General features: G+C 38.5%; 3 protein-coding genes across 14 annotated transcripts; 2 read left to right on the top strand and 1 right to left on the bottom strand.

Annotated features, from left to right (window-relative positions):
• The first annotated feature begins 775 nt into the window (after positions 1-775).
• Rfx (regulatory transcription factor Rfx) lies at positions 776-23,533 on the top strand. 12 transcript variants are annotated; one of them, XM_086839718.1, is made up of 11 exons: positions 776-2,273; positions 9,406-9,889; positions 10,036-10,396; positions 18,904-18,982; positions 19,075-19,336; positions 19,424-19,588; positions 19,694-20,152; positions 20,682-20,984; positions 21,137-21,451; positions 21,510-21,878; positions 21,947-23,533. In XM_086839718.1, exons 2-11 carry the CDS (start codon positions 9,620-9,622, stop codon positions 22,079-22,081), a joined length of 2,718 nt encoding a protein of 905 aa, XP_086695844.1. In that variant the 5' UTR covers positions 776-2,273; positions 9,406-9,619; the 3' UTR covers positions 22,082-23,533. The 12 variants fall into 12 exon arrangements, with proteins under 12 accessions (XP_086695844.1, XP_086695843.1, XP_086695846.1 ...); XM_086839717.1 differs by having other exon boundaries at positions 21,932-23,533; XM_086839720.1 differs by having other exon boundaries at positions 21,927-23,533.
• On the bottom strand, positions 3,350-4,408 carry LOC110190940 (accessory gland protein Acp29AB-like). Its single transcript, XM_020961613.2, has one exon. The coding sequence runs from the start codon at positions 4,352-4,354 to the stop codon at positions 3,764-3,766; it is 591 nt and encodes a 196-aa protein (XP_020817272.2). The 5' UTR covers positions 4,355-4,408; the 3' UTR covers positions 3,350-3,763.
• LOC147642653 (uncharacterized) lies at positions 16,096-17,747 on the top strand. Its single transcript, XM_086839443.1, has one exon. The coding sequence runs from the start codon at positions 17,169-17,171 to the stop codon at positions 17,745-17,747; it is 579 nt and encodes a 192-aa protein (XP_086695569.1). The 5' UTR covers positions 16,096-17,168.
• Positions 23,534-27,572: the final 4,039 nt, after the last annotated feature.

Raw genomic sequence — 27,572 nt, 5'->3', positions numbered from 1 at the left:
GGTCACATTCAGGTACTTGTAGGTTACGCGTGTCCAGCTATGGCACTTAGCCAAAAAAAAAAATTATTAAAGAAAGATAAAAGTTCATTAAAAAATTCACAAATTAAATGAACAAATAAACAATATTTTAATATAATTAAACAGTTTTTATCGGACTCCCCAAACGTCATGGAATTTCTATAGTACTTTTTTCTATTACTTGATAACTTTATTGGGAAAAATTCCAGCTCCCATGGTAATTTTCCATGGGAACCTATCACATATCATGTTAGTTTGCTCAAATAACTATAGTTCAATAGGAATAATAATAATCATTTGTCATTTACTATTTACATCATTAAATTACTATTTAATCTCATAGATTTCGATGCATTTCCTTTTCATTAATAGGGTTTTACCCACATGTCACAGGGTATTAAGAAAATGAAGAATTTCATGACAAAGTCTGAGTAAACTAATTTGCTTGACATTATCTCTTTGAAGGAATGTTGCCCCTTCATTGACTACCGGAAATATTTCATGAAAATTAACAAGAAAAACTCATCAACTATTATCGAACTAAAAATACAAATTGAATGTCATGCAGGCAGATAATTATATAGTTTTAAAAAGATTATGCATTTAAGTTATGTTTACTGATGTTTTAAGCAAAATATGAACTTTAATAGATTTCCTAATCTAATTGAAACTTTCCTAAATAAATGCATATATATTAAATAATTAAAATTTTAATATTTCCTCCCAGTGCAGACCTCCTGCGGTTGCCAACCGCAAGGAGTCCATGAAATGACATGCAAATGACTGAATTTTTTAGATGGTTTGTCAACGCACTGGACTTGGCAGAGAATAAAACTACAAACATCCATTACAGAGACCCCATTTATCTTTTCAGCCCGGGAAAAGCCCCCTCGTTTTTCCTATCAACTTGCGACGCAGTTGAATTAAATAAAACAAAAGCAAATCTGCGAGAGCGACGAGAGCAGTGCAATAAATTCCAGGTTATGGCATTAATGTGCAACACGTGTGCACTTCACTCACCTGCCTGTCGAGCGCCGAGTTACCTAGTTAATTAAGCGGCAAAAATGGAAAAACTAGAAACAAAAAACAAACCTAACTAAAAAAAATAAATAAGTAAACAAGCGGACGTAAGAGGCTGTCTGCTACTTTTATTGCTTCATTCCAACTCGCATAGTTTTTTTTTTTTGTTTTGTCTTATTTTGTTGCTGGCGCAATTAACGCAAGTGTTAAAATTGCAATTCGCAACAAATTAATTAGCGAACAATGCGCAGCGAATTTATCACGTTTGTCAAAGGCGGAAATATAGATATACATGGAGCCGTGCACTATGTGTGAAAGTTGTTTTTAACTAGAAATAACTTGGCAATTAGTATTCAGCTAGCATTTTTTTAGGTTTACAGATTTAAAAAGCCCGCCCTTTAGTATACGTCATGATAACGATATCGATAGGCACACTGTTAGGTTAACATAACATACGCTATGTTAATTAACATACTGCTACCGGTGATGGACGTTTATCAACACTACTAACAGCTGCTAGGTTGTTAAACATCGATAAGTCAGCGCTGTGCACATTTATAAATTACTTTGAACTTCTTAATACACAAACAAGCGAAATTTTCTTTCTTTAAAATATGAGAATTTGTATATTTTAAGTCTTTATGAGTATATATTTTTAATATATATAAGTTCGCTTTTCCCGCCATATTGATATTAAAAACTATCGGATTTAGTATCGCAAGTGAATTTAACAAAAGGTATCGATTATCGATATGCAGTGCTAGTCAGCTGGTCGGTGTCATTATTATTATTATTTTTTTGTTTTTCTTCAAAACGTGCAAATAATTCCTATTAGAAGTGTGACTTTTAAGGAAAGGGATTCGGCCCAAGGCGTATGAGCATAGAGTGCATCAATCGAATGGAGGCAGGAACCTCTGGAATCCGAGGACCAGGAAATGTCGGCGCGCCGAATGTTTGTTGTTTTTTTCGTGTCATCTGTTGCTAGGCAACCGCAAAAACGCAAACAATTCCGTTACGTCGAATCGGAGAGCCATTTCCTTCCGGTCCCTTTACTGCGCCGTAATCAAGTTGGAAAAACCCAAGGATTTGCCAGCGAGAAAACGACGCAGCAACTTGGCAAACGAAGTTCTTGGGAAAAACAACAAGGAACCCACGGATTCCCAGAAACATCCAAAATGATTCACTAAACACACGGAGGAGTTCCAGTAGCCAAAGCAGCTACCTTAGTCGATATGGTAAGTTCTAGATTCGCAGTTCTTGGTAGATTCTAGCACGGCTTACATATACTTACATACAAACACATATACCTAAACATATAAACCAACCACAGAATTTCCTAATTAGCAGGTAAAAAAAAAGAAGAAAAACTGAAGAGCGATAGAAATGGGAGGAAAAAAACTTCTACAAGCCGCAAATCGAAAAAAGATCAAAAGCCTAAGAACTTTTCTCATTTTCCTTTTAACGCGCGAATTTTCATTGAACGAGAAAATGAGAAAATTACCCAACCCCAGGCCAGCGGTTTTTCCGCATTTTCATTTGCGCCTTTCCCAGCCACGGCGCCCTGGCATTTAGAGACAATTAAGTCGAGGCCCTCTCAGGGAAAACCCAAAAAACAGACAGCCAGTCAGTCAGACCTATCCATCCCATCCCCCTGATCCCATCTCGTCCTGCAACCCTGCAGGAGCACCCCTCCACGACCCAAGACCGAGCGCAAGCCAAGTGGCACATCCATATGGAGTGTGCCATGGCCGGTTGCACATTACAGCGAGTCCTAGCGCCAGGTGTAAACACCAGGCATCTACAATTCCAAATATACACTGAGAGAATTGTTATTTGAAGCCAGATTATTATAATGAGAATAATATTTTACTGATATAGGTAATATTATTATATTATTGTATTTATTTCAGTCTCTTGATCAATTTAAGTTACTTTTTAAAACTAAATTTCTAGATCAAGGAATTATATGGAAAAGTTCTTGTAATAAATTCAATATTTATAATTTGTATATACTCCGAATACATATTAAAAACAAAAACAAAAACTAACTTCAGGAAGCTGACTGTGTATTATCTTAAACTTTGCAGTTGGATCAAAGATCATAATTTTAAATCTATCATAACTAAGCTGAAAATGAATTAATTTTAATTTGGAAATATTATTTTATATTATAGATTTTTAATTAAAATGTTCGAAATCTCAATTATTTCAATAATTCATGAAAAACTAATCTGTAGAGTATGTAATTTTTTTAAATCCTCAAAAAAGGTATTAATCCTGTAGTGATTCAGAAATAAAAAGGTCTACACAGTGCTTAGTATTATCTTTATTATTGGATTAAGGATCACACCTATTAAGATAAGGAGCTTCGAAGTAATCGTTTAGAGGGAACTGATTGCGGGGTTATTTTAGAGTGACGTTGCGACCTCGTTTTTAATTGATAACAAAGAAAGTATGTATACTTGTATAAAAACTTAATCTTTAACAAAACTTTTTTATGTATTGGAATGTTTGAAATATAAATCCAATATTATTCAGTGCAGTTTTCTGGAAGCTACAATCAGTACTTATGGATCTGTCAGGTTGTTTTATTTATGATAGGAATGTAGTTAGTTGCTTATAAAGTGCATACAGTTTGCCATTAGGAAAACAAAAGAGAGCTATACAAGAATCATTATAATTTATTATTAAACAGATGTATTAAAAATTCGAATTTATATCATTTTTAATTCTCAATTGCCTCGCATATAAAGAGGTTCTTTTTGAAGCAGCTCTCATTGTGCATTTCCCCTTGCAAGAGATCAACGCAATGCTCATTATTTAATTTTTCCTCAGACTGATTGGGCTGCCATTTGAAATAGGATACTGCCTTGCCGGTGCTCCAGGACACATATTTGCCATCGGCAACCAGGTCGTTCATATCAATCCAGTAACTCTCGTGTTTTAGATGCGAACTAATGGCAGTCAGTTCCTCATCGCTTTGGATGGTCGCAAGTTGGCCACCAATCTGTCGACAGGTCTCTCCGGCTGCGAACCAATTCTTCCTGGCAAACTTTGAGATGTAAAAGAATCGCGTGCCGATCCGCTCGAAGTCTAAAGGAATCTTTTTCTCTGGAGCTGGTACCTTTCCGTCGATTTGATTGGGGGTCAGGTGTTGCAGTTGCGCAAGTGCCGTGGAGCAGATTCCACTCAATTGTTCCATTTGTTCCCGTGAAAAGTTCAGAGAAGCAGGTTTCTCAGTCTCCTGGACTGATCCAGATGCCAAATGGCAAGTGGCAATAATTGCAAAAGTAAAAATTAGTCCGCACTTCAGCATGGTAACCACTGATGCCGATCGATTAGAGTGAACTGATTCTAGAGAGGCGAAAGCACACAGTTTGTTTAAAAGCTCGATTTCTTATATAATTATCATTGTCTTGAGATAACCTTTGTGTTTAAACTTGATCTTTTACTGAAGGTATTTATATTCCTCCCTGGGCGTGGGTAATTCCACTGATTACCATAGCTGCGAATATATTTCTTCCATGATTAGAATTTATTTATAATAATATTATTAATAAGACTTAAACTCAATAGCTCAAAATGATGAGAGTCTAGTTTTCGTAGCGTGTAGAACTCCTTCAACATCCTGCTGGGCACTTCCGCTTTGGTGCCTCGCCACGCCACTCGTCCTGCTTCACTGCCTTCGTCTTCTTCCCTGTAAAGATAGATGGTGGGAAGGGGGTGATGTCGAACAGGAGAGTGAAGGTAGATATGGATGAGAATAAGGATGGGGATGAGGGCAAGGACGCGGTCAAGGGGGCGGGGACAGGACACACGCCGCACACGCCCAACGAGCGAGTGCCATATTACATTCATCATCTTTCATTTGATGAGTCGCGTCCGTTTTAATGAATGTCAATGTCAATTTGGACATCAGTTGTAACCGATATTGAAAAGGAGACAAAGGTGGAAACAATTTGCAAGGATATACACTCATAGATTCGCTATTCATTGAGAACAAAAGGATAGTTTTAAGAAATTGTTTCTATTCATAACTATCGATATTAAAACCTTATTTAGTTACATAAATTTCCCTTTAAAACAAAGGTTTACAAACTAATTCCTTAATCAAAATTCTAATTTCTTTCAAACAATATTCAAAAGACCCAACTTGACAATAAAATTAGAATAATTACGACATGTTTCTATAAAGTATTCACCAACTGTCGGGCAATTTCTATGCACCTTCTCGTCCTGTGGCAGGACACATGTTGTCGTAGCTATTCCACCCGCGTAGGTTACCTGCTGCAGGCATTAACTGAATAAATGAATATTAGGCACATGCAAGGAGGAAAGCGTCGTCACGCTGTCTGAGCTTCAGTCACCTATCCTGCCCCTTGGCTGGCCCCGTGTCCTTCTGTCCTTCTCTCGGGTTGTCCCTATGCCAACGCAGCTGCCGACGGAGAGACAACCTCAGGGGTAGGACTTTAAAAAAGGGTCAATGCCATGGACTAGCCAGAAAGTGCAGCTACCCAGTCCCAGGGTCCTCCTCTGCTCCCACTCTCCCTTATTTAATTCCTTAACCTTTTTATGCTTGTATATTGAACTGAACATGTGCCAAGAACATTTGGTTCTAATGATAAACATAAATAAATAATATAAAAGGTATAGAAAATTTTCGGAATATTTATAAGTTCAATAAAGTATTCAAGGAATTTTTTTGATAAATTGGATGGAGTAAAATTAACAATCCTAAAAAAACAATTACAATTTAGTAACTTCAACTATCAGTTTTAAATATAATGGTAAATGATCTTTGGAGTTTGTTAGTATAAAGTAGTATTTAGTATACAGTATTTAAAAAAAAATTTAGGAAACAAATATTTAACTTTCAAATGTATATAGTTTTATCTTAAGCATCTTCAATTAGTTTTCTTTTGGGAATTTAAAACAAATACCATTCCCAAAGGGAAACACAAATATTTAAAAGGCAAAACTTTAATGAATACTTTATTAGGTAATTAAAACTTAAATTAACTTATTTTTTAAAGCGTGGCTAAATGCAAATTTTTACGCTGTTTGAATGATTTTATGGATAAAACTTGCAATTAACATTTACAACTTTTATAAAAAGATCAAGTCAAGTTCATAGATAAAAGTTATATTAAATTAAAATATGAAATCAAGTTAAAATAACAGTCGAACAATAGACTCTCTTAACACAGTTTTTATTGTTTAAAAAGTATTCCCTTTATCCAGTCTCTACTGTTTTCCGTCATTTAAATTCAAATAATATTCAAATGGATTTCCATCTCGCTCTGACTACTCTGACAGCAGGTTGTGCAGGTTGTGCGCCACATCGAATGCATTTTGACCAATTCAATTTACCAAAAACTATTCAACCCCCTTTTTGGGCCAGGCCATTGTCATTGCCAGAGTTTTCACAGAGTGTGTGTTTTCGATAGCTGCTGCTGCTGCTGCAGTTTTTCAGTTGCGTTTTGTGTGCGTTTCTGTTTTTGTTTCCGTTCCTGCCGCTGCCACAGCCACTGCCACTGCCACTGCTGCTGCTGCCGGGTTTTTCCTTGGTCAAGCTGGTTGAAATATTTTCCCCGCCGTAGTTGCATATTCACGCTCGAACTAAACGCACCGCAGCAGTTTTAACAACTATATATAAACCCCTATATAAACACGGTAAATCCCCAATATCCTGCAAGAGAGACTCATCAGAGAGAGAGTATAGAATCCCGAAAAGAATATTTATTTGATCAATAATTTGGCGTTGCGCGTCCCTAGTGATTTATATAGTGTGTGTGTGTGTGCTGTACAGGTGAACCGGTGTGCAGGTGTAAACACTGCTAGTGTGGGTGTCGTGACTGAAAACTTACCCCAAGCGAGCTGCACTTTTCACGCGTCAAAATTTACGAGCTCGCCTCGCACGCCGTTTGATTTGTGCACTGAAAGCCCAAGGAGTTCACTTCGAACCGGGGAAAAACGCATTACACCCACCACTGCCGTCCATTAAGGAAACTCTCCTACCCCCCCATGGCCAACTTCGTTTATTGTTTATAAACAACAACTTTCAGCCCGACTCCCTCCCAGTTCAGACCAGACCTAAAGTGACGTATGCCGGGTCGTTTGCTCTGTCCGCGCTTTCCAAAATACAAGAAAAGAAAAGGGGGATACCCCCCAGTCGACATTCCCTATAATAATATAATATCCGCCCCCCAAAGTTCAATTCCCTGAGTTTCGGGATGAATTGCCAGCGGTGCTTTCTCCAGACCTTATTTACTTTGAGCCGGTTGCCCTGTGAACAAGTGCATGTGGCAAGTGCAAGAGCGCTAAAGTGGCAAGAAAAGCGCAGAAAGTGTGAAAATCTAGCAAATTTCATAAACTCAGACTGAAATGTAACTAAACATAAAGGAGAACTTAATTAAAAAGTTTTGGAAAATGTATTTTAAACGGATAATAGGTACTTTTTTAATGATAAATTCAGTTAAATTAAATACTAAGGACATTTTAAAATTCTAAATGAAAGTGTTTATAATTTAAGGAACTAAATTCCTACGGGCTTTAGTACATTCGCAATTAAAAATTAACTGTCATGAGTAAAAGAAAAATGAACAGAATGATATTTATCAATTTAAATAACAATTAATTTAACAAATACCATAACAATAATTAAACAATAAACAAATAATATTTTATCAAACAAAAAATCAATAAAAAAAAACAGTTGCTTAAAAATGTCGTTAAAAACTGATAGAAAATCATCAAATTAAAATTTCCAATAAAAAAACAAGTATTACACCAACTTTTAACGCCTTCTAAAAAAAGAATATTTCTGATGAACATTAAAATTGTCTCAATGAAAATGTGCTTTTCTTTGATTGAATCGTAAATGTACAAATTTGTGTCGTCAACAATTACAATTTGTTTAATTTAATTGGCCAGAGGCGTAGCTTTTGTGCAGAAATAGCATCCCCTGGAGGGGGTTAATGTAAGTACAGTGAAAGCTGCATTCGCGAACAGTTCCCCGAGGCTTTTATCTCACTAAGGATAATTAATTAAATAGTGCAGGATAAGTTGAGGATTTTAAGAGGGGAAGTTTCCATTTCATTTAATGTTAGAAGCTTGGTTGGTTGTCATTGTGTATCCATTAAAAGATAACCTTTTGTTTAAAATATAAACCTAAATTGCTAAAGTATATTTTTTTATTATAGTACATTAAATACATTTTACAATTGTAACAATTCTTATTTCATTGCTTGGAGCTATTTTTCTTATATTTTATTGTTTTTCTATACCTGTTTAAATATTTGTTTGAAAAGAAGCGAAATATTTATATGTCAATTTACTCAACAAATTAAAGTTTAAAAAACTCATAACTAAAATGCATAAATTTTAATTTGGAAAGCTGTTTTATTTTAGTTTTTAATAGGTTAATAAATCTGCATACTCGATTTAACATTCTAAAAAATATCAAATTTTGATCAATTTTCGGAAATTTTAATGATGTAACCCCTTATAAAATTGTGCAATTTCGGAAAATTTTCGAAAATTAATTTTTTTACCGAACATGGCTAGATGGACTCGCCAGTTGATTCTGATCAAAAGAATATATATAATTTATGGGGTCAGAAACGACTTCTTCATTGATTTTTAAGCTTTGGACTGAAATTATAACAACCCTATAACTGAATATCCCCCTAGAAAATTGGTTCATACATTTCTTGTTATTACTTGGGCAATTATCTACTTATTTAAATAAACCCCTCCCCATATTTTGACCCAACAACGCCTCTGTCCCCAAGCAATGTCAAGTTTTTACCCAAAACATTGCCCCCGATTGTATGCTATAGAAAATAAAAGGAAATGGCACTGCCTTGAAGATGCCACAGCAGCAATCGGAAGTAAATCAAAATGGCCGACTGGGAGTGAAAAAATACGATGCTGTACACAATAGGCGTACCTTACCCGCACCCACACCCTCCCCCTTCCCCTTCCCCTCACCGCCGGCACTGTGCATTTTCGCATATTTATATATAGATATTTATGTGCTGCTCCTGCTGCGAGGAGAACAAAGCATTGAGGAAATCAAAGCACGAAGAAATACCTGCGAAAAGTTTAATTTCATAGCAACGCCCCAGCGGAAGCAGCGAAGCCACCACCACCACCGCCGCCATTACACACCAAAGAGAGTGGGGGATAACAAAGGATATGGATCCAGGGGACAGGGAGAGGGAGAGTGAGAGGAAGAGGGGGGGTGGGGTGGTGTTGCCACACAATGGTGGATGATGTTGCTTCCTTATTGAAGAAGAAGACCTGCTCTTTGATTGACAACAAACATGCCTTGTTAAATCCATGAAATTTCACTTTCCCTTGCAGCATCCACGAGGGGAGCACCTTAAAGGAGCCTAAGCAGAAGAGGAACCTGAACAGGAAACCAAAACTTAACCTAAATACCGCCATTGCCTTAACTCTTGGAGGAAACAATAAACAGAACGCAACTACTAGTCAACGAATTTAGCCTCAAAGGTGCATCGCCTCAGTCCCAAGATAAATATTTTACGAACAAAGAACACCAAATAAAACGAAACCAATGACCACACGCCTGGCTCCGCAGCGCCAGTTCATCATCTCGACGCGCTCTGCCATTGTGGATGCAGCCTCACCGCCGGTGGATGCTGTGGAGGAGCAGCAGCAGCAGCAGCAGCTGACCGTGGAGGTGGAGAGCGCCACCACGGGCACCAATACCGGAGCCGCTAGCACCACAAATAGCGACACCTCGACACCGCATACCGAGGAGTTTGAGTTCTGCACAGAGGATGGAGTTGTTGTGTCCGCCACTCTGGAGGATGTCATGACACAGGTGGGTTTGAAGTCACTTCAGAGATAATTCTGACTTTGTAGTTTTCTAAATTCTTAGCCTGGTGCTAACAAAACATAAGCAATTATTTAAAATAAAGCTCTCCACCTTACCTTGATAAATAGGTAAAATATCTCCCACTCTTGCAGAACTGCCAGCTCTTGCAGAAGAAACTAGTGGACGACGATTCCACGGGTGCGGTTACCACGGACGACGGCCAGTTGGAAGTGATTCGCGTCGTCCTGCCCATGGATGCCAGCGACTCGAGTAATGAGGCCCACATCCATGGGCATGTGGTGAATAGCAGCAGCGACGGTGGCACTATTGGAACGATCACAACCACAGAGCCCAACGGCAACACCGTGACCCATTCGATACCCATCCATAGCATGGCTGATCTTACGGCCATCAAGGATGGCGTGGATCTGGCCCAGCAGGTGGCCAATGGACAAGTGACTGTGGTGCAGGCCACCGAAGATGACGATGGAACGCCGTTTATTACTGTGACGGGTGAGTTTTTGGGTATATTATTATAGATGTGATAGATATTTCATAAAAATTAGTTACTTAATACGATATGGGGAGGATAAAGGCACTTTATTATAGATGTGATAGATATTTCATAAAAATTAGTTACTTATTACGATATTAGGGGAGGATAAAGGCACTTTCGACATCTTAATGGATTTTAAATCCTCAGACGCTTTGATTTAGACACGTCCTTATACTCTTTAATCAGGAGAGCGTTCTTTAATCTCTGAGAACAATATTTAATTTTTAACGTTGTCCATATAAAACATAAGACCGCTTTAAAATCTTCTATAAAAACGTACACTCTCAATTAGTTTATTCCCCTTAAAATATCCCAATTTGATTCTCACGTTTCGAGTTACAAGTAATGTAATTAATCCTCTTAACAAATACCAATTAACAGATGCCAATCTCCATAAATCTGCCTGCTTATTGGCTAAAAACTCGTTGATTCGAAAACAAAACAAGACATGTGCGAAAACTGAATGGATAACAATCAATTTGCGATGCCACTTCTTTTATTTTTAATGAGCAGAAAAACTGTAAACGTACGATTCGCGTTACCGATTTTTTATTATTTTTTTTTTTACGGGGTGATGACTGCAAATCCGGACCCGAAGCAGAAACTCCTGGTTCCGGGGAATCCTGGAAATCACTGGCAGTGGGAGGGAAATCAAAGCGGAAACCAGCAAACGGGAAACAACAAAACAGCAAAAGTCGCGGCTTTGTAAACAAACATAATGACAGGATCAACATGTCCCCGGAGGATGAGGGGTGAGGGCCGAACTGAACTGAACTGAACACAAGGACCAGCTTAAAATCGGGCGTATTTTAAACGTTTGCCTGATATCACAATTAAAGCGACTTAATTTGAAAACTGAAACTGGGATGAATGGATGGATGCCTGGCTGTCTATCTGCTGGTTGGGTGGTTAGACAGATGGATGGGTACGACTATCTGAATATCTATATGTACATATCTGGCGCACACCCCGCAGAGGATAATGGCAGATACTACCTGTCCGCAGGACACACGACACGGGCACAGATCCAGCCATCCGGGAGCCACGTGCAAGGCAACAAAAAGCAACAAAGAGGCAAAGTGCAGCTGGAACTCGAAATTGGGAACTCTGAATTCAAAATCCCGGCACCCAGACCCGGGCGCTATATCGTCCGCTGCGCACACATAATTATTATATTCCACTCGAGCGCCGCACAATGAATTAATCGAGATTACACTTCGCCGCGGCTTCGCAACTATCTAACAAAATATCGGACATACTGAGCAGGAAAAAGGGTCGCTCGGAGGGCCCATGTTTGCCCACGTACTTGATTTTATTAGCGCAAATTACCACCACCAACAAGGACGACAACAAGGACATGCAGGAGTGGGGGCATATCATATCATTTCAATCCCAATCCGGATGGCAACATCATCGGGTAATCACAACAAATTGAGAGGGCTTCACACGGTGCGTGAATGGTTCAAGAGGGAGTGAGGGAAAACCGGGTATGGGAAGGTCCTTGGTGCTCACGATGAGTCGACGACTCGCTAATAACCGCCCGCTGTCAACTAATACCTTCCTTTTCCGATAAAAGGCTCACGAATTTGTAACACTGTGGGAAAATCTATATGGAAATTGGGAAACTTGTTTTAAATTAATTTCCTCTACTAATCTTGATTTGAAATTCTAAGAACTAGGATAATTTTTAAGTGCAAATATCAGTATCTTAATCAGATTTAAGAAAACTAGATATTTTTCCATATCGTTTTTAATATCGTATATTTATTTTGATATTTTCTGCAACGATGATATCTTTTACCCTCATAAACTTTGTTTTTTGATGTTTAAAATCTATGTTTATTATAAAATTATTTTAATTTAAACACACAATAGGAAGCTAACTTCGGAATTTCGGCTTGCATTTAGCCATTAGATCGATGGGATCGAATTGATCATAACTAAGCCAAAAATGCATTAATTTCAATTCGAAAAGCAGTCCTGTGCTAGTTTTTTTATACTTAAAAATCAGCATTCTAAGTTTTTAAATTTAAAAAATTTTATTTTTTGTCAAAAATTTACAATTTTATCGATGTAACCTTATGAAATTTATAAATTTTTTAAAATTTATTTTTTGTCCGGGCTTAGTTAGATCGATTAGGCTATTGATGCTGATCAAGAATATATATGATTTATAAGGTCGGAAATGACTCACCAGCTTCTGACTGCCTTAAAATACACTTCATTTAGGTATATATTTTTCTCCAAGTGCATTGTTTCTGAATCAAAATTGATGCGAAATCTGTTTCATATCTCCTGTGTTAAAGGGTATCCGTGCTTCTATCCGGTTGTGGGTGTTTTCCAACAAACGTATTCGGAAGGGGCTTCCCCTATATATGTATGTATCTTCCACCTTCCACGCATTCATGTTGTATTGTATTTTTCAATTGATACGGATTTGTGATGGGTGCTCATCGAATCGACGAGGCAGAAGATGACGAGCTTAACGTTTAATAACCAGAAAGAGAGCCACTAAAAATAGGAATCCGTACCAGTTGAAGTGGTTGCTTCACTTGGTCGATGATTGGCTAGATGGCCAGGTGGCTCGCTGTCCAAGTGTGGGTGGAAGGTAGTTACCAAGATCCTTGAGGTATCCGAGTTTTAGCCAGGGAACTGTTGCATATGGCGGGCTTCTTTTAATTGTGCCCAACAAAAAGCTATTTGTGCGAGGAGCTTCCTGGCAATCAAGATAAGCGCACATTTATTTTATTTATTTGTCAAACCGAGTCGTTTGTCGTCGCAGTTCATAATTCTCGCTGAATGCTATCTTGCCGGAGGAATCATGCCACCGAAGCCCTACCAAAGAGGACTCACCTCTGACTCCTGCTGTAACTCCCATCCAGTTGCAGCTCATCCCTGCGATGAGTGAGTGACCGGCTCACAAAAAGGTTAATTGTTTGTTGACGTTGTAGCCGGATAGATTCAGCATAGGATAAGCCAGCCAGCTGGGATTCTACCTCTTCATCCCAGTATTTACTTTGTCCTGCACTTGTCTGTTATCCCTTATCCTGGCAATTTTTGCTCTACTGTGCTTCAACTGGAGTGGGAACTGGGAATTTGGACAAGTGGCGCAGATTGCACACAAGTGGATGTATTGCAATAAACCTTTTGAACTCGAAATATCAGAAAAGTTCATTCATTAAAGTTTGATCTATCGAAGATAGTTTACCTTTTCATAAATGGTTGACTTCTTTTTTAACAAAAATTATTTAAAGATTCATCTTTGGTTGAGAATATCTGCCAGACTTTGTTATGCAGCTGTTTCTGAAGTTAATAGTCTCATCAGAAACCATCATATATAGATGTAGATTTTATTAAATTTATGTTTCTTTCGATTATATTCGTCCAATATATTTATTTAACACCATATCAATTTATCGCACATTTAAAAATTTATTTATGTCAAAGTTGTTCAAATATCTTAGCAGTAAAGATATATCATAGTTTATGCCATTAGTTTTTTGTTTATAATTAAAAGCTTTAAATTATTATTTTATAATAAATGAATTAGAAATCATTATTCATCTGACATAAATACTTAAAATTTTTTTAGAAAATACAAATCATATAAATGGTACCTTATTGATCCTTAAAATATGACTGTGCAAGTGTGTAAATAATTATTTTAATACTATAAAGATTAAATCTTTAAATCTTTAGTCACTACAAGAGTTTTTAAAAGGTAATTAATTAATTAAAGGTAATTTTGTCCAAAGCTTTAAAATCAATGAAGGAGTCATTTCCGACCCTATAAACCATATATATTCTTGATCAGCATCATCAGCCGATTCGTTCTAGCTATATCAGAGAGAAAAAAAAATGTACAAATTTTTTGAAAAAAATCTTACCCCTTTGATCATTACAATTTTCAAAAATTGGCAAAATTTGACATTTTTTAGAATGTTAAACCGAGTATGCAGATTTATTAACCTAATAAAAACTAGCATAGGACAGCTTTCCGAATTGAAATTTATGAATTTTTGTCTTAGTTATGATCGATTTTAATTTAAAAGTAAAGAAACTCCCACGCTTGGAAAACAATAAATAGTACCTTGATACACTCTTGGGGGGTTAAAAGATCTTCATAGTTAAAAGACTATATTATTAAAGAAAAGAATGTTATATTACTTTTACAATTTTACTTTCTCAAAATGAAGTTTATTGTTTAATTAGATCAAAGCTTAAACTTCATCTAAATGTCAAGTTAAATTAATGGCTCCCTCTTTCCTCCATCTTTCGATGAGCAAGAAGATCCATTCCACTTGATCAACTTTTCTTTTACCCAACTTGCTCTTCAATCTGCTGAAAGTTTAACCTTGGTCTATGCCAAAAGGCAATTACGAAAGGAAAACAGCTTTTGCACTACAAACCAAAGTCATTGAGAGCCCAAATGTTTTGGCGAGAATGCGGTCCACTTGAAGGCACCTCAAACGAGAGACCGACCGACCACTCCTCTTGCCTTGGCAACTTTAAAGGACAAATGTCAGAGTGCAAACCTGCGTCCTGCGGCTTGATTTTCCCCAACCCCAACCCCAACCCCATCACCAACCCCCTCGTTCCACTTGCAAATTGCCAAGTTAGCCCCGAGGGTCACCTGTTAATATTTACAGTTTACAGCAGCGTGTCAAAGGGAAAATGGGAAAGTGGAGTGATGAGAGATGGCAGGGTGGATGGAGGTAGATATATATATATATATCCCGCAAAGCTGACCTCAGCAAACTTCAGGACTCGCTGACAAGGACCAACCGTCCCATCGTTGGCGAAAGGAGAGTCAAAATTAATATGTGAAATATGTTCGTGTCAACGAAAGCTTCACAAAGGCCAGGGAGCAGTAAAAGTAGACAGAAAAAATAACGTAAATTTCTGACCTGACCACGGAGGAGAATATGGAAAAATTCCACGCATGCCACCCAAATCTCTCATACAAAAGCCTCCTCCAGCAGGCACCCATATTTCCCATGGCCCCTGGTTACACCCACAACTCACAGTTCTCACATCTCTGGACCCGGGTGGGATGGCAGCCAGCGATTTGGTTGGCCAGGATACACATCCCTCAGCATCCTGCTTCAGGGGTTGCTCAGACCAAGAGAGACAGAGAGCTCTCTTCGGAGGAAAAGAGAGCGAACGGCTGCCTGGCAACCGATGAGGAGTGGGATTGGCCAGGCGTCCGTTGCCTTGACGCCGTCGCCCTGCTTTGTTGCTCTGTTGCCATCCCGCTCCCGCATATCCAGCATCCAGGAGCATCCCCCGAATCCACACCAGCCTCGACCACCACTTGTACAGATCCCAGAAAATGCGACTTTGAGCCCGGAATTAGCCAGGCACACCGCTTGAAGCTGGCGCAGGCATGGGTGTGGTGTGGTGTGCTGTGGTGTGAGGGACCTGTTCGAGGGTCTGGGTTGGATTACTCGCTACGGGCATCCCGGATCATAATAGCAACCACCCACCAGGCAACCCACCCCAACCACCAAGGCAGAAGGAGCAGCAGAAGCAGCATCAGCATCAGCCGTCGCCGCCGCCGCCGCCGTTGCCACCGTTGTTGTAATTTAATTCGTTGCTGCGCCGCCGTCGTCGTCGTGAGTTTTGCGCCATCATCATTATTTTCGGAGGCATATTGCTAGGATAACATTTGATTTTGGATTCAGTTGTAATTCTACCGTTCGCAGGCACTGGTTGCTCCGTTTCCACGCCATCCGCCATTCGACATTCAGCATCCAGCATCCGGCATCCGGTCCCCCAAAATCCTCCATCTCAAACCCAAAAACGTGAAACGGAAAAGGGAAAAGCAAAAACGCAAAAGACACCAGCACCGCCCACAGATTGAAGGAGAAATCTGAATGGAGACTGGTTGCTGCTTGGTCAAGGATTTCACTTTCGCTTTCTGAGCCAGTTTTGGCCAGTGGTTGCCAGAAGCAACCAGGTGGCTTCTCCGCTTACACCACCACGGTGGATTCCTGCACCTCGTTCGGAGATCGATAGTGAAACTATTGAATCAACATTGTGGCAACTTGAAGCTTTGGAATATTGAAATCCTCTTTGGATAAGCATCTCTGGATTACCTTTGGATTATCTTCTATATGGAGTTTATCTTTGGATTAACTTGACAACAAATTTACGGATTAATATCAGTGGAGTTACTTGATTATTATTTGAAAATTGTACTTGTGAGCTGAGGAATTCATATTCGAATGAAGTCAGGATATTTTGTGGACATTTCTTATATTGGAATTGTGATCCAGGCTTTAAATAAGGCATCCTTTGATAGTGATTTCGGAGTTATTGATCTTTAAATATAATATATAGACTTGGATCATTGCAAATTCATCATTGGAACAACAGTATTTCCTGGCTTCTTTACTCTGGAACGTTATTCTTGGGAGGTTCCAATGGATGCTAAGATTATTATATAAAGTTCCTTAACTTAAGTGTCCTGTTCCTAGTCCTTATTTCAATCTTCAATCATTAGTATTGGAACATTATCATTGGTGTCTCCTGGAAAACTTGTTTAATGGACTTTTGTCATGTGTGAATTCCTGGAAACCAGTGTTAACCTCTTGCCACATCTCCAGCACAACCTGGCGGATCACCTAATCTCCTCAATCATTTGAGATCCATTGAAATCAGCTTCCACGCTGAGTTAAGGAGCCACAAAATTTTAGTAGCCTTCGCTCATCAATTCCGGCCAAACGAATGCATTCGCGGTACGGCTTTGACTGCCAAACGCGTCATCACCACCACCATCAGCAGCAGCAGCCGCATCAGCAGACGCACCAGCAACAGCAGCAGCATCAGCTCCAGCTCCAGCACCACCAGCAGTTCCAGTCATCGCCTGCTCCACCAGCTCTTAGCCCCACAACCGCTGCTGCCGTGGCCTATTCGAATCTGTTGGAAAAGTGTCGGTGCAAGCAAACCGTGGCCACCAATTCCGTGGCACCCGTACCACCGCCGCCCGCCCAGCTGCAGTTGCAGCTGCATCATCACCACCACCACCATCACCACCAGACATTCGTGGCCACTGCCACAGCAGCCAGCTACAGCAACTGCTCTGGGATTGGAGCGGGCACGGGAACGAGCCCGGGTAGTGGAGCCAGTGCGTGCTCCCCAGCATCTGCTTCCTGTGCCACAGCCGCTGGAGCCACCAATTCGGTGCTTTCGGCGGGTGGATCGGCCACCAGTGCCACCATGTACCATCATCATCATAGACGCCACAACAACTTGTCCTACTGCGGTGGTAAATATCTGCATCTGTCTGTCCTTATTCCCATTTGAATGAATCTCGATTTCCGTTCAAACTTTGAACTATAATTAAGGTTTCAAAGGCAGCATCTTGGAGTTCTGTGGAAATATAAACTTTGTGTGTACACAGCACACAATTTAAGCAGAGTTTGGCATAGAAATTAACTCACAAAGATAGTTTAAGAAGAAATCTAAGACTGGAACCGAAAGATATATATTTCTTGAGCTTACAAGTTGATTTTCAACTTGATTTATTTTTTTATTTTAATTTCTTACACTATAGAAATATCTTTTTTCTAATATTTCACTTTATTTCTTCTCAAGTTTCCAAAAGTATCCTTATTTCTTTTGGTGTATCAAAGAGGTCCTTGCTGCTGCAGTGCATGTGGCCAGTAAGAGTGTCAAGTGTCTTTATCAATGAATTGGCAAACCAAAGATTTCCTTCTGCTGATTGAATCAAAAGTATTTACACAGAAGGTCTCCTCAATAATTTGTGTTCAAAGTTTGTGGTTTGATATTAAGTAAACTATTTCCATATATACATCGATAGAAAGGGTGAAAAGTTTCCTTCTAATTTATTGATACTTGAAGTAAGCTTGTGCGAGTGCGTAAGTCATTATTTAATTACTAGTATGATAAAGTCTTTAAATCTGCAGTTACTACAAGAGTTTTTGAAAGTTAAAGACGTTTTAACAACTTATATTAAATAACCAATTACCAACCAATAACCGACGGATGGATTATGTATAAATAGAAGGAGAAATTAAAGTATGCCATAGATTTTTCATTTGCAGGGTATTATAATTTTAGTCCGAAGCTTGAAAATCAATCAAGACATTTCATATATATATATATTCGTGATCAGCATTAAAAGGCGGATCGATCTAGCCATGTCCGGTAGAAAAATACAATTCAAAAATTTTCCCAAATTTGAAAATTTTATAAGGGGTATCATCATTAAAATTGTCAAAAATTGTCTAAATCTGACATATTTTAGAATGATAAACCGACATTGGACAGCTTTCCGAATTGAATTTCATGCATTTTTGGCTTAGTTATGATAAATTTCCTGCAAGGGTTTACAAACTTCTAAGTTAAACTTTAAGTAAACCTATAGATTACTTATTTAGAATCTTATAGTCCTGTTCCTATTATTAATATTACATTTCTTTCCTTAACTATCTTCCAGTTTCCGGACAGGAGCAAAACTACCAAGTGCAATATGTGGACTCGGAGCTGTACCACAGCAACTCCAGCCAGACACAAATGTGAGTGAGAGAAGCGTGAAGCTGGTTAAATGAATGAGTGATTCGACCTAAACTCTGTTGCTTTTCTTCTTCCGCCCGCTCATCTGTTCCAGGACGTATCCATTCTGCCCGGTGGGGGATTACCAGGGCAGCGGCCAGACAGCGTATTACTCGACCACGGGTCAGTATGGAGCCACCTCCTCGGCGGGCGGTTCCTCGAATGGGGCCCATTCCACGACGCTGCCGTATCTGGTGCCGGTAGAGGAGGGCCTGCTGCTCAATGGCTCCGCACACTCGCTGTCCCAGGCACAGTCCCAGTCGCAGTCACAGTCACAGTCACAGTCGCATGGACGCGATTCGCCGCACAGCCTGACGGTGAGTAGTCGGGAGTGGGGGGAGCGGGATGATGATGGGGAGGCAGAGCGGTTGAACGTGAACGGAACTAATCGCCACTGGGTGCAGGAGGTCGCGTACATCCAGGAGGCGCAGAGCACGCCCCAGACGCCCACCTCGACGACCACAACGCATTCGGCGAGCGGCGGCAGCCTGGGGACCGGTGGCGGAGGCGCCTCCCCGGACTCGGAGCAGAGTGCGCTCGGCAGTAGCAACAAGATTGCCTCGGCAACGGTGAGTGCATCCATGGATACGCCCTATGGACAGCATCCCCAATACAGAATTCCCTTTCTCTCTCTCTCTCTCTCTCTGTGTGTCTATCCTGCTCTGTGGCGCCAGATCAAGTGGCTGTCGCGCAACTACGAGACGGCGGACGGGGTGAGCCTGCCCAGGAGCACGCTGTACAACCACTACATGCAGCACTGCAGCGAACAGAAGCTGGAGCCCGTGAATGCAGCCAGTTTCGGCAAGCTGATACGCTCCGTGTTCTCCGGCCTGCGCACACGTCGCCTGGGCACACGCGGCAACTCTAAGTACCATTACTATGGCATCCGCATCAAGCCCGGCTCGCTGCTGAATCATCAAGCGATGGACGACAAACAGATGCTGGGCTCCGGCTATGGACCATCATCCGGTGGATCCAGCGGCACCGTCTCCAGTGGCGGCGCTTTGGTCAGCGTCAGCAGCAGCACCGCCGGCCAAATGGGTGCCAATGGTCTCGGCGGTGGCCAGGGACAGCGGCATAATGGCACCAAGAAGCACACTTTTAAGCCGGAGACCTATGAGGCTTGCATACAGGTGAGGATCGAATTAGTGAAACTTGATAAGTAGAGATTAAGGAAGTCAGGAAGGTCAGGCTTACTCTCCAAAAGAGCATTATTTATTGGAAAACACATTTTGTTGTATAAAGATGCCCGTCTTATTTAATTGTAGGAGGTTCAAACTTCTTTAAGTGCTTATAAAAGACAAGAACTTACTTTATCTGTAGGCAAATTACCACTTATGGTCTTTCCTTTGACAAAATGTAACTTCATTTGAATATAATTTATTTTCCTTACAAATAAAACCCAAAGTAGCTCCTATAAATTAATAATTACCATAATATTTCTACTAAAAATAACTTAAAAACTAAACAAACGGCCATTAAATACATAAAAGAAAAGAGTTTCCTTGAAGTTCATTTTGCTATTTTAAAGATCATAAAATATTCACCTAGGACACGAGCTTCCTGATTGAAAATGTCAATTCCCTCATATAAAAAAGAAACCTAAAACCAATTATTGATTGATTTCCTCACTCTCTCTTCCAATCCTTTCCAAATCCGCAGTACATTGGCGATGGAAGCAGTGCCCTGCCCTCGTTTCCGGCCATCGAGCTAAGCCATAGCTTCAATAGCGAACTAACGCTGGAGGATGTGGATACATTCCGGGCCTTGTATCGCGAGCATTGCGAGTCCTTCCTGGACGCTGTGCTAAACCTGGAATTTGGCACCGTGGAGTTCCTGCTGCGCGACTTTTGGCGGGCGAGCGACAACAACAACCTGGATGAGTGCGAGGAGGAGAAGTACTTGAGCAAGACGAAGCTGTATCTGTTGTGCCACTGCGCAGAAGTGCAGAAATTTGTGCGAGAGGTGGGTGTGGAGAAGAATAGGGAGGGTGCCGAGTGCCCTTTTCCTCGGTGTGTTCCGGTTTTCATAGGCTGAAAGGTTTCGCCAAAAATGAAAGCCAACGCATTGTTTATTTTCAATTTAAATTATATATTTATTTCCTTTATTAATCCTAGGTTGACTATCAATTCTATCAAAACACCGTCGACGTCATCATTCCGGATGTGCTGCGCTCCATACCCAACGCCTTGACCCAGGCCATCCGCAACTTTGCCAAGAATCTGGAGATCTGGCTATGCGAGAGCATGATGGGCGTGCCGGAGCAGTTGGCCCAGATCAAGACCAGTGCCGTCTCGGCCTTTTGCCAAACGCTGCGCCGCTACACCTCGCTGAATCATCTGGCGCAGGCCGCTCGAGCAGTGCTCCAGAATGGTGCCCAAATCTCTCAGATGCTAAGCGATCTCAACCGAGTGGATTTTCATAATGTTCAGGTGGGTTTTCCATTAACCAAAATAATATAAAATAGAAATTAATTATATTTTCCTATAGGAGCAAGCTGCCTGGGTGAGTCAGTGTGCTCCCGCTGTGGTGCAGCGCCTGGAGAACGACTTCAAGGCCGCCCTTCAGCAGCAGAGCTCGCTGGAACAGTGGGCCAGCTGGCTTCAGCTGGTGGTTGAGTCCGCCATGGAGGAGTACAATGGGAAGCCGAGCTATGCCAGAGCCGCCCGCCAGTTCCTGCTCAAATGGAGCTTCTACAGCTCAATGATTATTCGGGACCTGACACTCCGCTCCGCTTCCAGCTTCGGTAGTTTCCACCTCATCCGCCTGCTGTTCGATGAGTACATGTTCTACCTGGTGGAGCACAAGATCGCCGAGGCACAGCACAAGACTGCCATTGCCGTCATCTGTGAGCGGATGGTAAGACCACAAGCACATTCCATTCGATTTGATGTTTAACTTATAAAGATAAGTGTGATTCAAAGCAGAAAAAGGATATGGACTTTGAGTTCGAGTGCCAGTTCGCCTACATAACCAGCGACACGGAGCAACAGACGACACCCAGCTCGGCCAGCAGTGGCGGCGACGTGGGCAACGAGGCCAAGCGACTGAAGCAGGAATGAGGCGCCGCCAAGTGGAGAAAGATCTTTAGTTTTTATGTACCAACTAATCGTTGTCACCAGCTCATTCAGCTCTGCATTTAGTAGTCGAAGCGTGTTGTATATCCGTAACCGTAGCCGTACCCTTATCCATATCCGTGTGTTTGTTTTGTAGCCCTAAGCCATTCCCCCGTAAACCGAGCATAGTCAGTCGAAATTTTAGTGGTTAGTTTTAAGGCAGACTCCGGAGACTCGAAAAGGCAGTATAAGCTCTCAATGGATGCATGGGATTTTTGTGATTTTTCACTTGTTTATATACATTTTTTAAAGTTAAAATGAATCCCTAAAAATGTATACAACTTTTTAAGTAGAAAACATGTTCTTTTAAACCGTTTTCTTTAAAGCATCCATAGATTTGATTGATCATTTTAAATTATAGATTCCTTTAATGGTTTTTGCTCTTCCCTGTTAAAGAGAGCTTTTTCTAAACCTTTTACGAGTAAAGGACTGCCCCCGCATCGAAGTGAAGAGCCGTCCAGCAAGCAGCAGGCAAGGGAAAGAAAGCCAGAACTCCTGGCCCATGTCTGCCCTAATCTGTATTCGTAGGATATACGTTTTAGTTTCTAAGTCAATGTGCATTAGTAATTGTAATTAATGCCTAACTGGCAGGTGTCTATTCTACGGTAACGATAACGATACATTCATCAGTTTTGTCTGGTTTCAACAAACACGATCTTGTATTTCATAAAGCGCACGGCGCACACACAACACACACACACACTCTAAACGTAGCACCACACTCGCACTCAGGTGGATAGATCGAAAGGTGTATAGGTTATAGCTCACATCGAAACTGCTTGCTCAAATCCAAAGGGAACGCAACACTCGGCTCAAAACCCAACTCTAGGCTAAGTGAACAACAGGCCTTAAATGTGCAAAGATCAACACTCAATTTGGAAACAATACAATTTACCATATAATTATATATATATATATAAAAGGTATATACATAAATGTATATGTATATTTTAACTACAAGGAATCATTTTATTACGAGAAGCATGTATTTTAACAGAGAAAATCAGGCGCTTATCAATAGTATTTTATGCCATTTTGGGCAACGAGTACAACAAGCAGCAAGCGAGGCCAGTTTTTTAAGTCAACTAACTAGCATTTTAGCCAACTGAAAAGAGGACGTTCAGACCCACAATCTGGAACGTCGTCACCAACTGTCTAGTCGTAAAGCACACACATCTGAACTTATGCTCTGTCTGGCACAAGAAACCAATGATAATAACTAGAGTTTGCCCTCCGGGGGAACTAGTTCTGCTCAAACTGCAAATCGCATAGCTACCACCTAAGTTCTATTGGTTGTTGAACAAAAAGAATAAATAATACATTGAAAACTGAAATTTTAAAATGTCAAAACTATTTATGTATGTGAAATAAAAATTGTCAACTAAAGAAGACTCAAAATCTGTATTACCGGCTTGTTTTGTTCTCTAAAAGTTTACAACAATATTAATTTTTATATTTTTTTGTCCATATCCATATTTTTTTGTATTTAAAACTCGATAGACCTCATACGAATTTTCATCTCGAGTATGCAATTGATGAAAACTAAAATGCTCAGCCTTTCACTGTAATACTCTTACAGGGTATTATAATTTCGTTTAAAAGTTTACAGGCAATTTTTTTTTTAAATTCAGCGTTTTTTTAATTAAGTCAAAATATAACAAATCTGGATTCTGCGTTTGTTGAAGTTGTTAAAAGATTCTGTCTAAAATTATAATTTCCAGAAAAAAGGTATAAAAACAGGCACTTTTTTAAAATAATCAGTGTTTTTCAAACTTCGTAATTAAGCAGAAAATCCGTAAATTTGAATTCGGAAAGCTGTTCTTTTTTAGTTTTTATAGCGCTAACAAATCTGCATACTGCGTTTGTTGATGTTGTTAAAAGATTCTGACTACAATTATAATTTCCAGAAAAAAGGTATAAAAACAGGCAATTATTTTAAAAATTCAGTGTTTTTCAAACATCATAATTAAGCCAAAAATGCTTTATTTTCAATTCGGAAAGCTGTTCTGTGCTAGTTATTATAGCGCTAACAAATCTGAATACTGCGTTTTTAAATTTAAAAAATTCAATTTTTTGTCGAATTTTGCAAATTTTAATGATGTAACCCCTTAACTTTTTTTCAAATTTCGCAAAAAATGCAAAAATGTATTTTTCCACTAAACATTGCTAATTCGATTCAGCTGTTCATTCTGATCAAGAATATATATGATTTATAGGGTCGGAAATTATTCCTTCGTAGTGTAATTAGCTAGAGAATATTACTAATAGCCTGCAAAAAGGTATAAAAACAGGCAATTTTTTAAAAGAATCAGTGTTTTTCAAACATCGTAATTAAGCCAAAAATGTTTTAATTTACATTCGGAAAGCTGTTCTTTTTTAGTTTTTATAGCGCTAACAAATCTGCATACTGCGTTTGTTGATGTTGTTAAAAGATTCTGACTACAATTATAATTTCCAGAAAAAAGGTATAAAAACAGGCAATTATTTTAAAAATTCAGCGTTTTTCAAACATCATAATTAAGCCAAAAATGCTTTATTTTCAATTCGGAAAGCTGTTCTGTGCTAGTTATTATAGCGCTAACAAATCTGCATACTGCGTTTTTAAATTTAAAAAATTCAATTTTTTGTCGAATTTTGCAAATTTTAATGATGTAACCCCTTATCTTTTTTTCAAATTTCGCAAAAAATGCAAAAATGTATTTTTCCACTAAACATTGCTAATTCGATTCAGCTGTTCATTCTGATCAAGAATATATATGATTTATAGGGTCGGAAATTATTCCTTCGTAGTGTAATTAGCTTGAGAATATTACTAATAGCCTGCAAAAAGGTATAAAAACAGGCAATTTTTTAAAAGAATCAGTGTTTTTCAAACATCGTAATTAAGCCAAAAATGTTTTAATTTACATTCGTAAAGCTGTTCTTTTTTAGTTTTTATAGCGCTAACAAATCTGCATACTGCGTTTGTTGATGTTGTTAAAAGATTCTGACTACAATTATAATTTCCAGAAAAAAGGTATAAAAACAGGCAATTATTTTAAAAATTCAGCGTTTTTCAAACATCATAATTAAGCCAAAAATGCTTTATTTTCAATTCGGAAAGCTGTTCTGTGCTAGTTATTATAGCGCTAACAAATCTGCATACTGCGTTTTTAAATTTAAAAAATTCAATTTTTTGTCGAATTTTGCAAATTTTAATGATGTAACCCCTTATCTTTTTTTCAAATTTCGCAAAAAATGCAAAAATGTATTTTTCCACTAAACATTGCTAATTCGATTCAGCTGTTCATTCTGATCAAGAATATATATGATTTATAGGGTCGGAAATTATTCCTTCGTAGTGTAATTAGCTTGAGAATATTACTAATAGCCTGCAAAAAGGTATAAAAACAGGCAATTTTTTAAAAGAATCAGTCTTTTTCAAACATCGTAATTAAGCCAAAAATGTTTTAATTTACATTCGGAAAGCTGTTCTTTATTAGTTTTTATAGCGCTAACAAATCTGCATACTGCGTTTGTTGATGTTGTTAAAAGATTCTGACTACAATTATAATTTCCAGAAAAAAGGTATAAAAACAGGCAATTATTTTAAAAATTCAGCGTTTTTCAAACATCATAATTAAGCCAAAAATGCTTTATTTTCAATTCGGAAAGCTGTTCTGTGCTAGTTATTATAGCGCTAACAAATCTGCATACTGCGTTTTTAAATTTAAAAAATTCAATTTTTTGTCGAATTTTGCAAATTTTAATGATGTAACCCCTTATCTTTTTTTCAAATTTCGCAAAAAATGCAAAAATGTATTTTTCCACTAAACATTGCTAATTCGATTCAGCTGTTCATTCTGATCAAGAATATATATGATTTATAGGGTCGGAAATTATTCCTTCGTAGTGTAATTAGCTTGAGAATATTACTAATAGCCTGCAAAAAGGTAAAAAAACAGGCAATTTTTTAAAAGAATCAGTCTTTTTCAAACATCGTAATTAAGCCAAAAATGTTTTAATTTACATTCGGAAAGCTGTTCTTTATTAGTTTTTATAGCGCTAACAAATCTGCATACTGCGTTTGTTGATGTTGTTAAAAGATTCTGACTACAATTATAATTTCCAGAAAAAAGGTATAAAAACAGGCAATTATTTTAAAAATTCAGCGTTTTTCAAACACCATAATTAAGCCAAAAATGCTTTATTTTCAATTCGGAAAGCTGTTCTGTGCTAGTTATTATAGCGCTAACAAATCTGCATACTGCGTTTTTAAATTTAAAAAATTCAATTTTTTGTCGAATTTTGCAAATTTTAATGATGTAACCCCTTATCTTTTTTTCAAATTTCGCAAAAAATGCAAAAATGTATTTTTCCACTAAACATTGCTAATTCGATTCAGCTGTTCATTCTGATCAAGAATATATATGATTTATAGGGTCGGAAATTATTCCTTCGTAGTGTAATTAGCTTGAGAATATTACTAATAGCCTGCAAAAAGGTATAAAAACAGGCAATTTTTTAAAAGAATCAGTGTTTTTCAAACATCGTAATTAAGCCAAAAATGCTTTATTTTCAATTCGGAAAGCTGTTCTGTGCTAATTATTACAGCGCTAACAAATCTGGATACTGACTTTTTTGATGTTGTTAAAAGATTCTGACTACAATTATAATTTCCAGAAAAAAGGTATAAAAACGGGCAATTATTTTAAAAATTCAGTGTTTTCCAAACATCATAATTAAGCCAAAAATGCTTTATTTTCAATTCGGAAAGCTGTTCTGTGCTAGTTATTATAGCGCTAACAAATCTGCATACTGCGTTTTTAAATTTAAAAAATTCAATTTTTTGTCGAATTTTGCAAATTTTAATGATGTAACCCCTTATCTTTTTTTCAAATTTCGCAAAAAATGCAAAAATGTATTTTTCCACTAAACATTGCTAATTCGATTCAGCTGTTCATTCTGATCAAGAATATATATGATTTATAGGGTCGAAAATTATTCCTTCGTAGTGTAATTAGCTTGAGAATATTACTAATAGCCTGCAAAAAGGTATAAAAACAGGCAATTTTTTAAAAGAATCAGTGTTTTTCAAACATCGTAATTAAGCCAAAAATGTTTTAATTTCAATTCGGAAAGCTGTTCTTTATTAGTTTTTATAGCGCTAACAAATCTGCATACTCCGTTTGTTGATGTTGTTAAAAGATTCTGACTACAATTATAATTTCCAGAAAAAAGGTATAAAAACGGACAATTATTTCAAAAATTCAGCTTTTTTCAAACATCATAATTAAGCCAAAAATGCTTTATTTTCAATTCGGAAAGCTGTTCTGTGCTAGTTATTATAGCGCTAACAAATCGGCATACTGCGTTTTTAAATTTAAAAAATTCAATTTTTTGTCGAATTTTGCAAATTTTAATGATGTAACCCCTTATCTTTTTTTCAAATTTCGCA

This window comes from Drosophila serrata, unplaced genomic scaffold, assembly GCF_035046125.1.
Source record: "Drosophila serrata isolate PLE 108 unplaced genomic scaffold, ASM3504612v1 contig_376, whole genome shotgun sequence".
Classification (NCBI taxonomy): domain Eukaryota; kingdom Metazoa; phylum Arthropoda; class Insecta; order Diptera; family Drosophilidae; genus Drosophila; species Drosophila serrata.
Note: the sequence above shows the minus strand (reverse complement) of the source record. Positions and strands in the feature narration are given on the sequence as shown.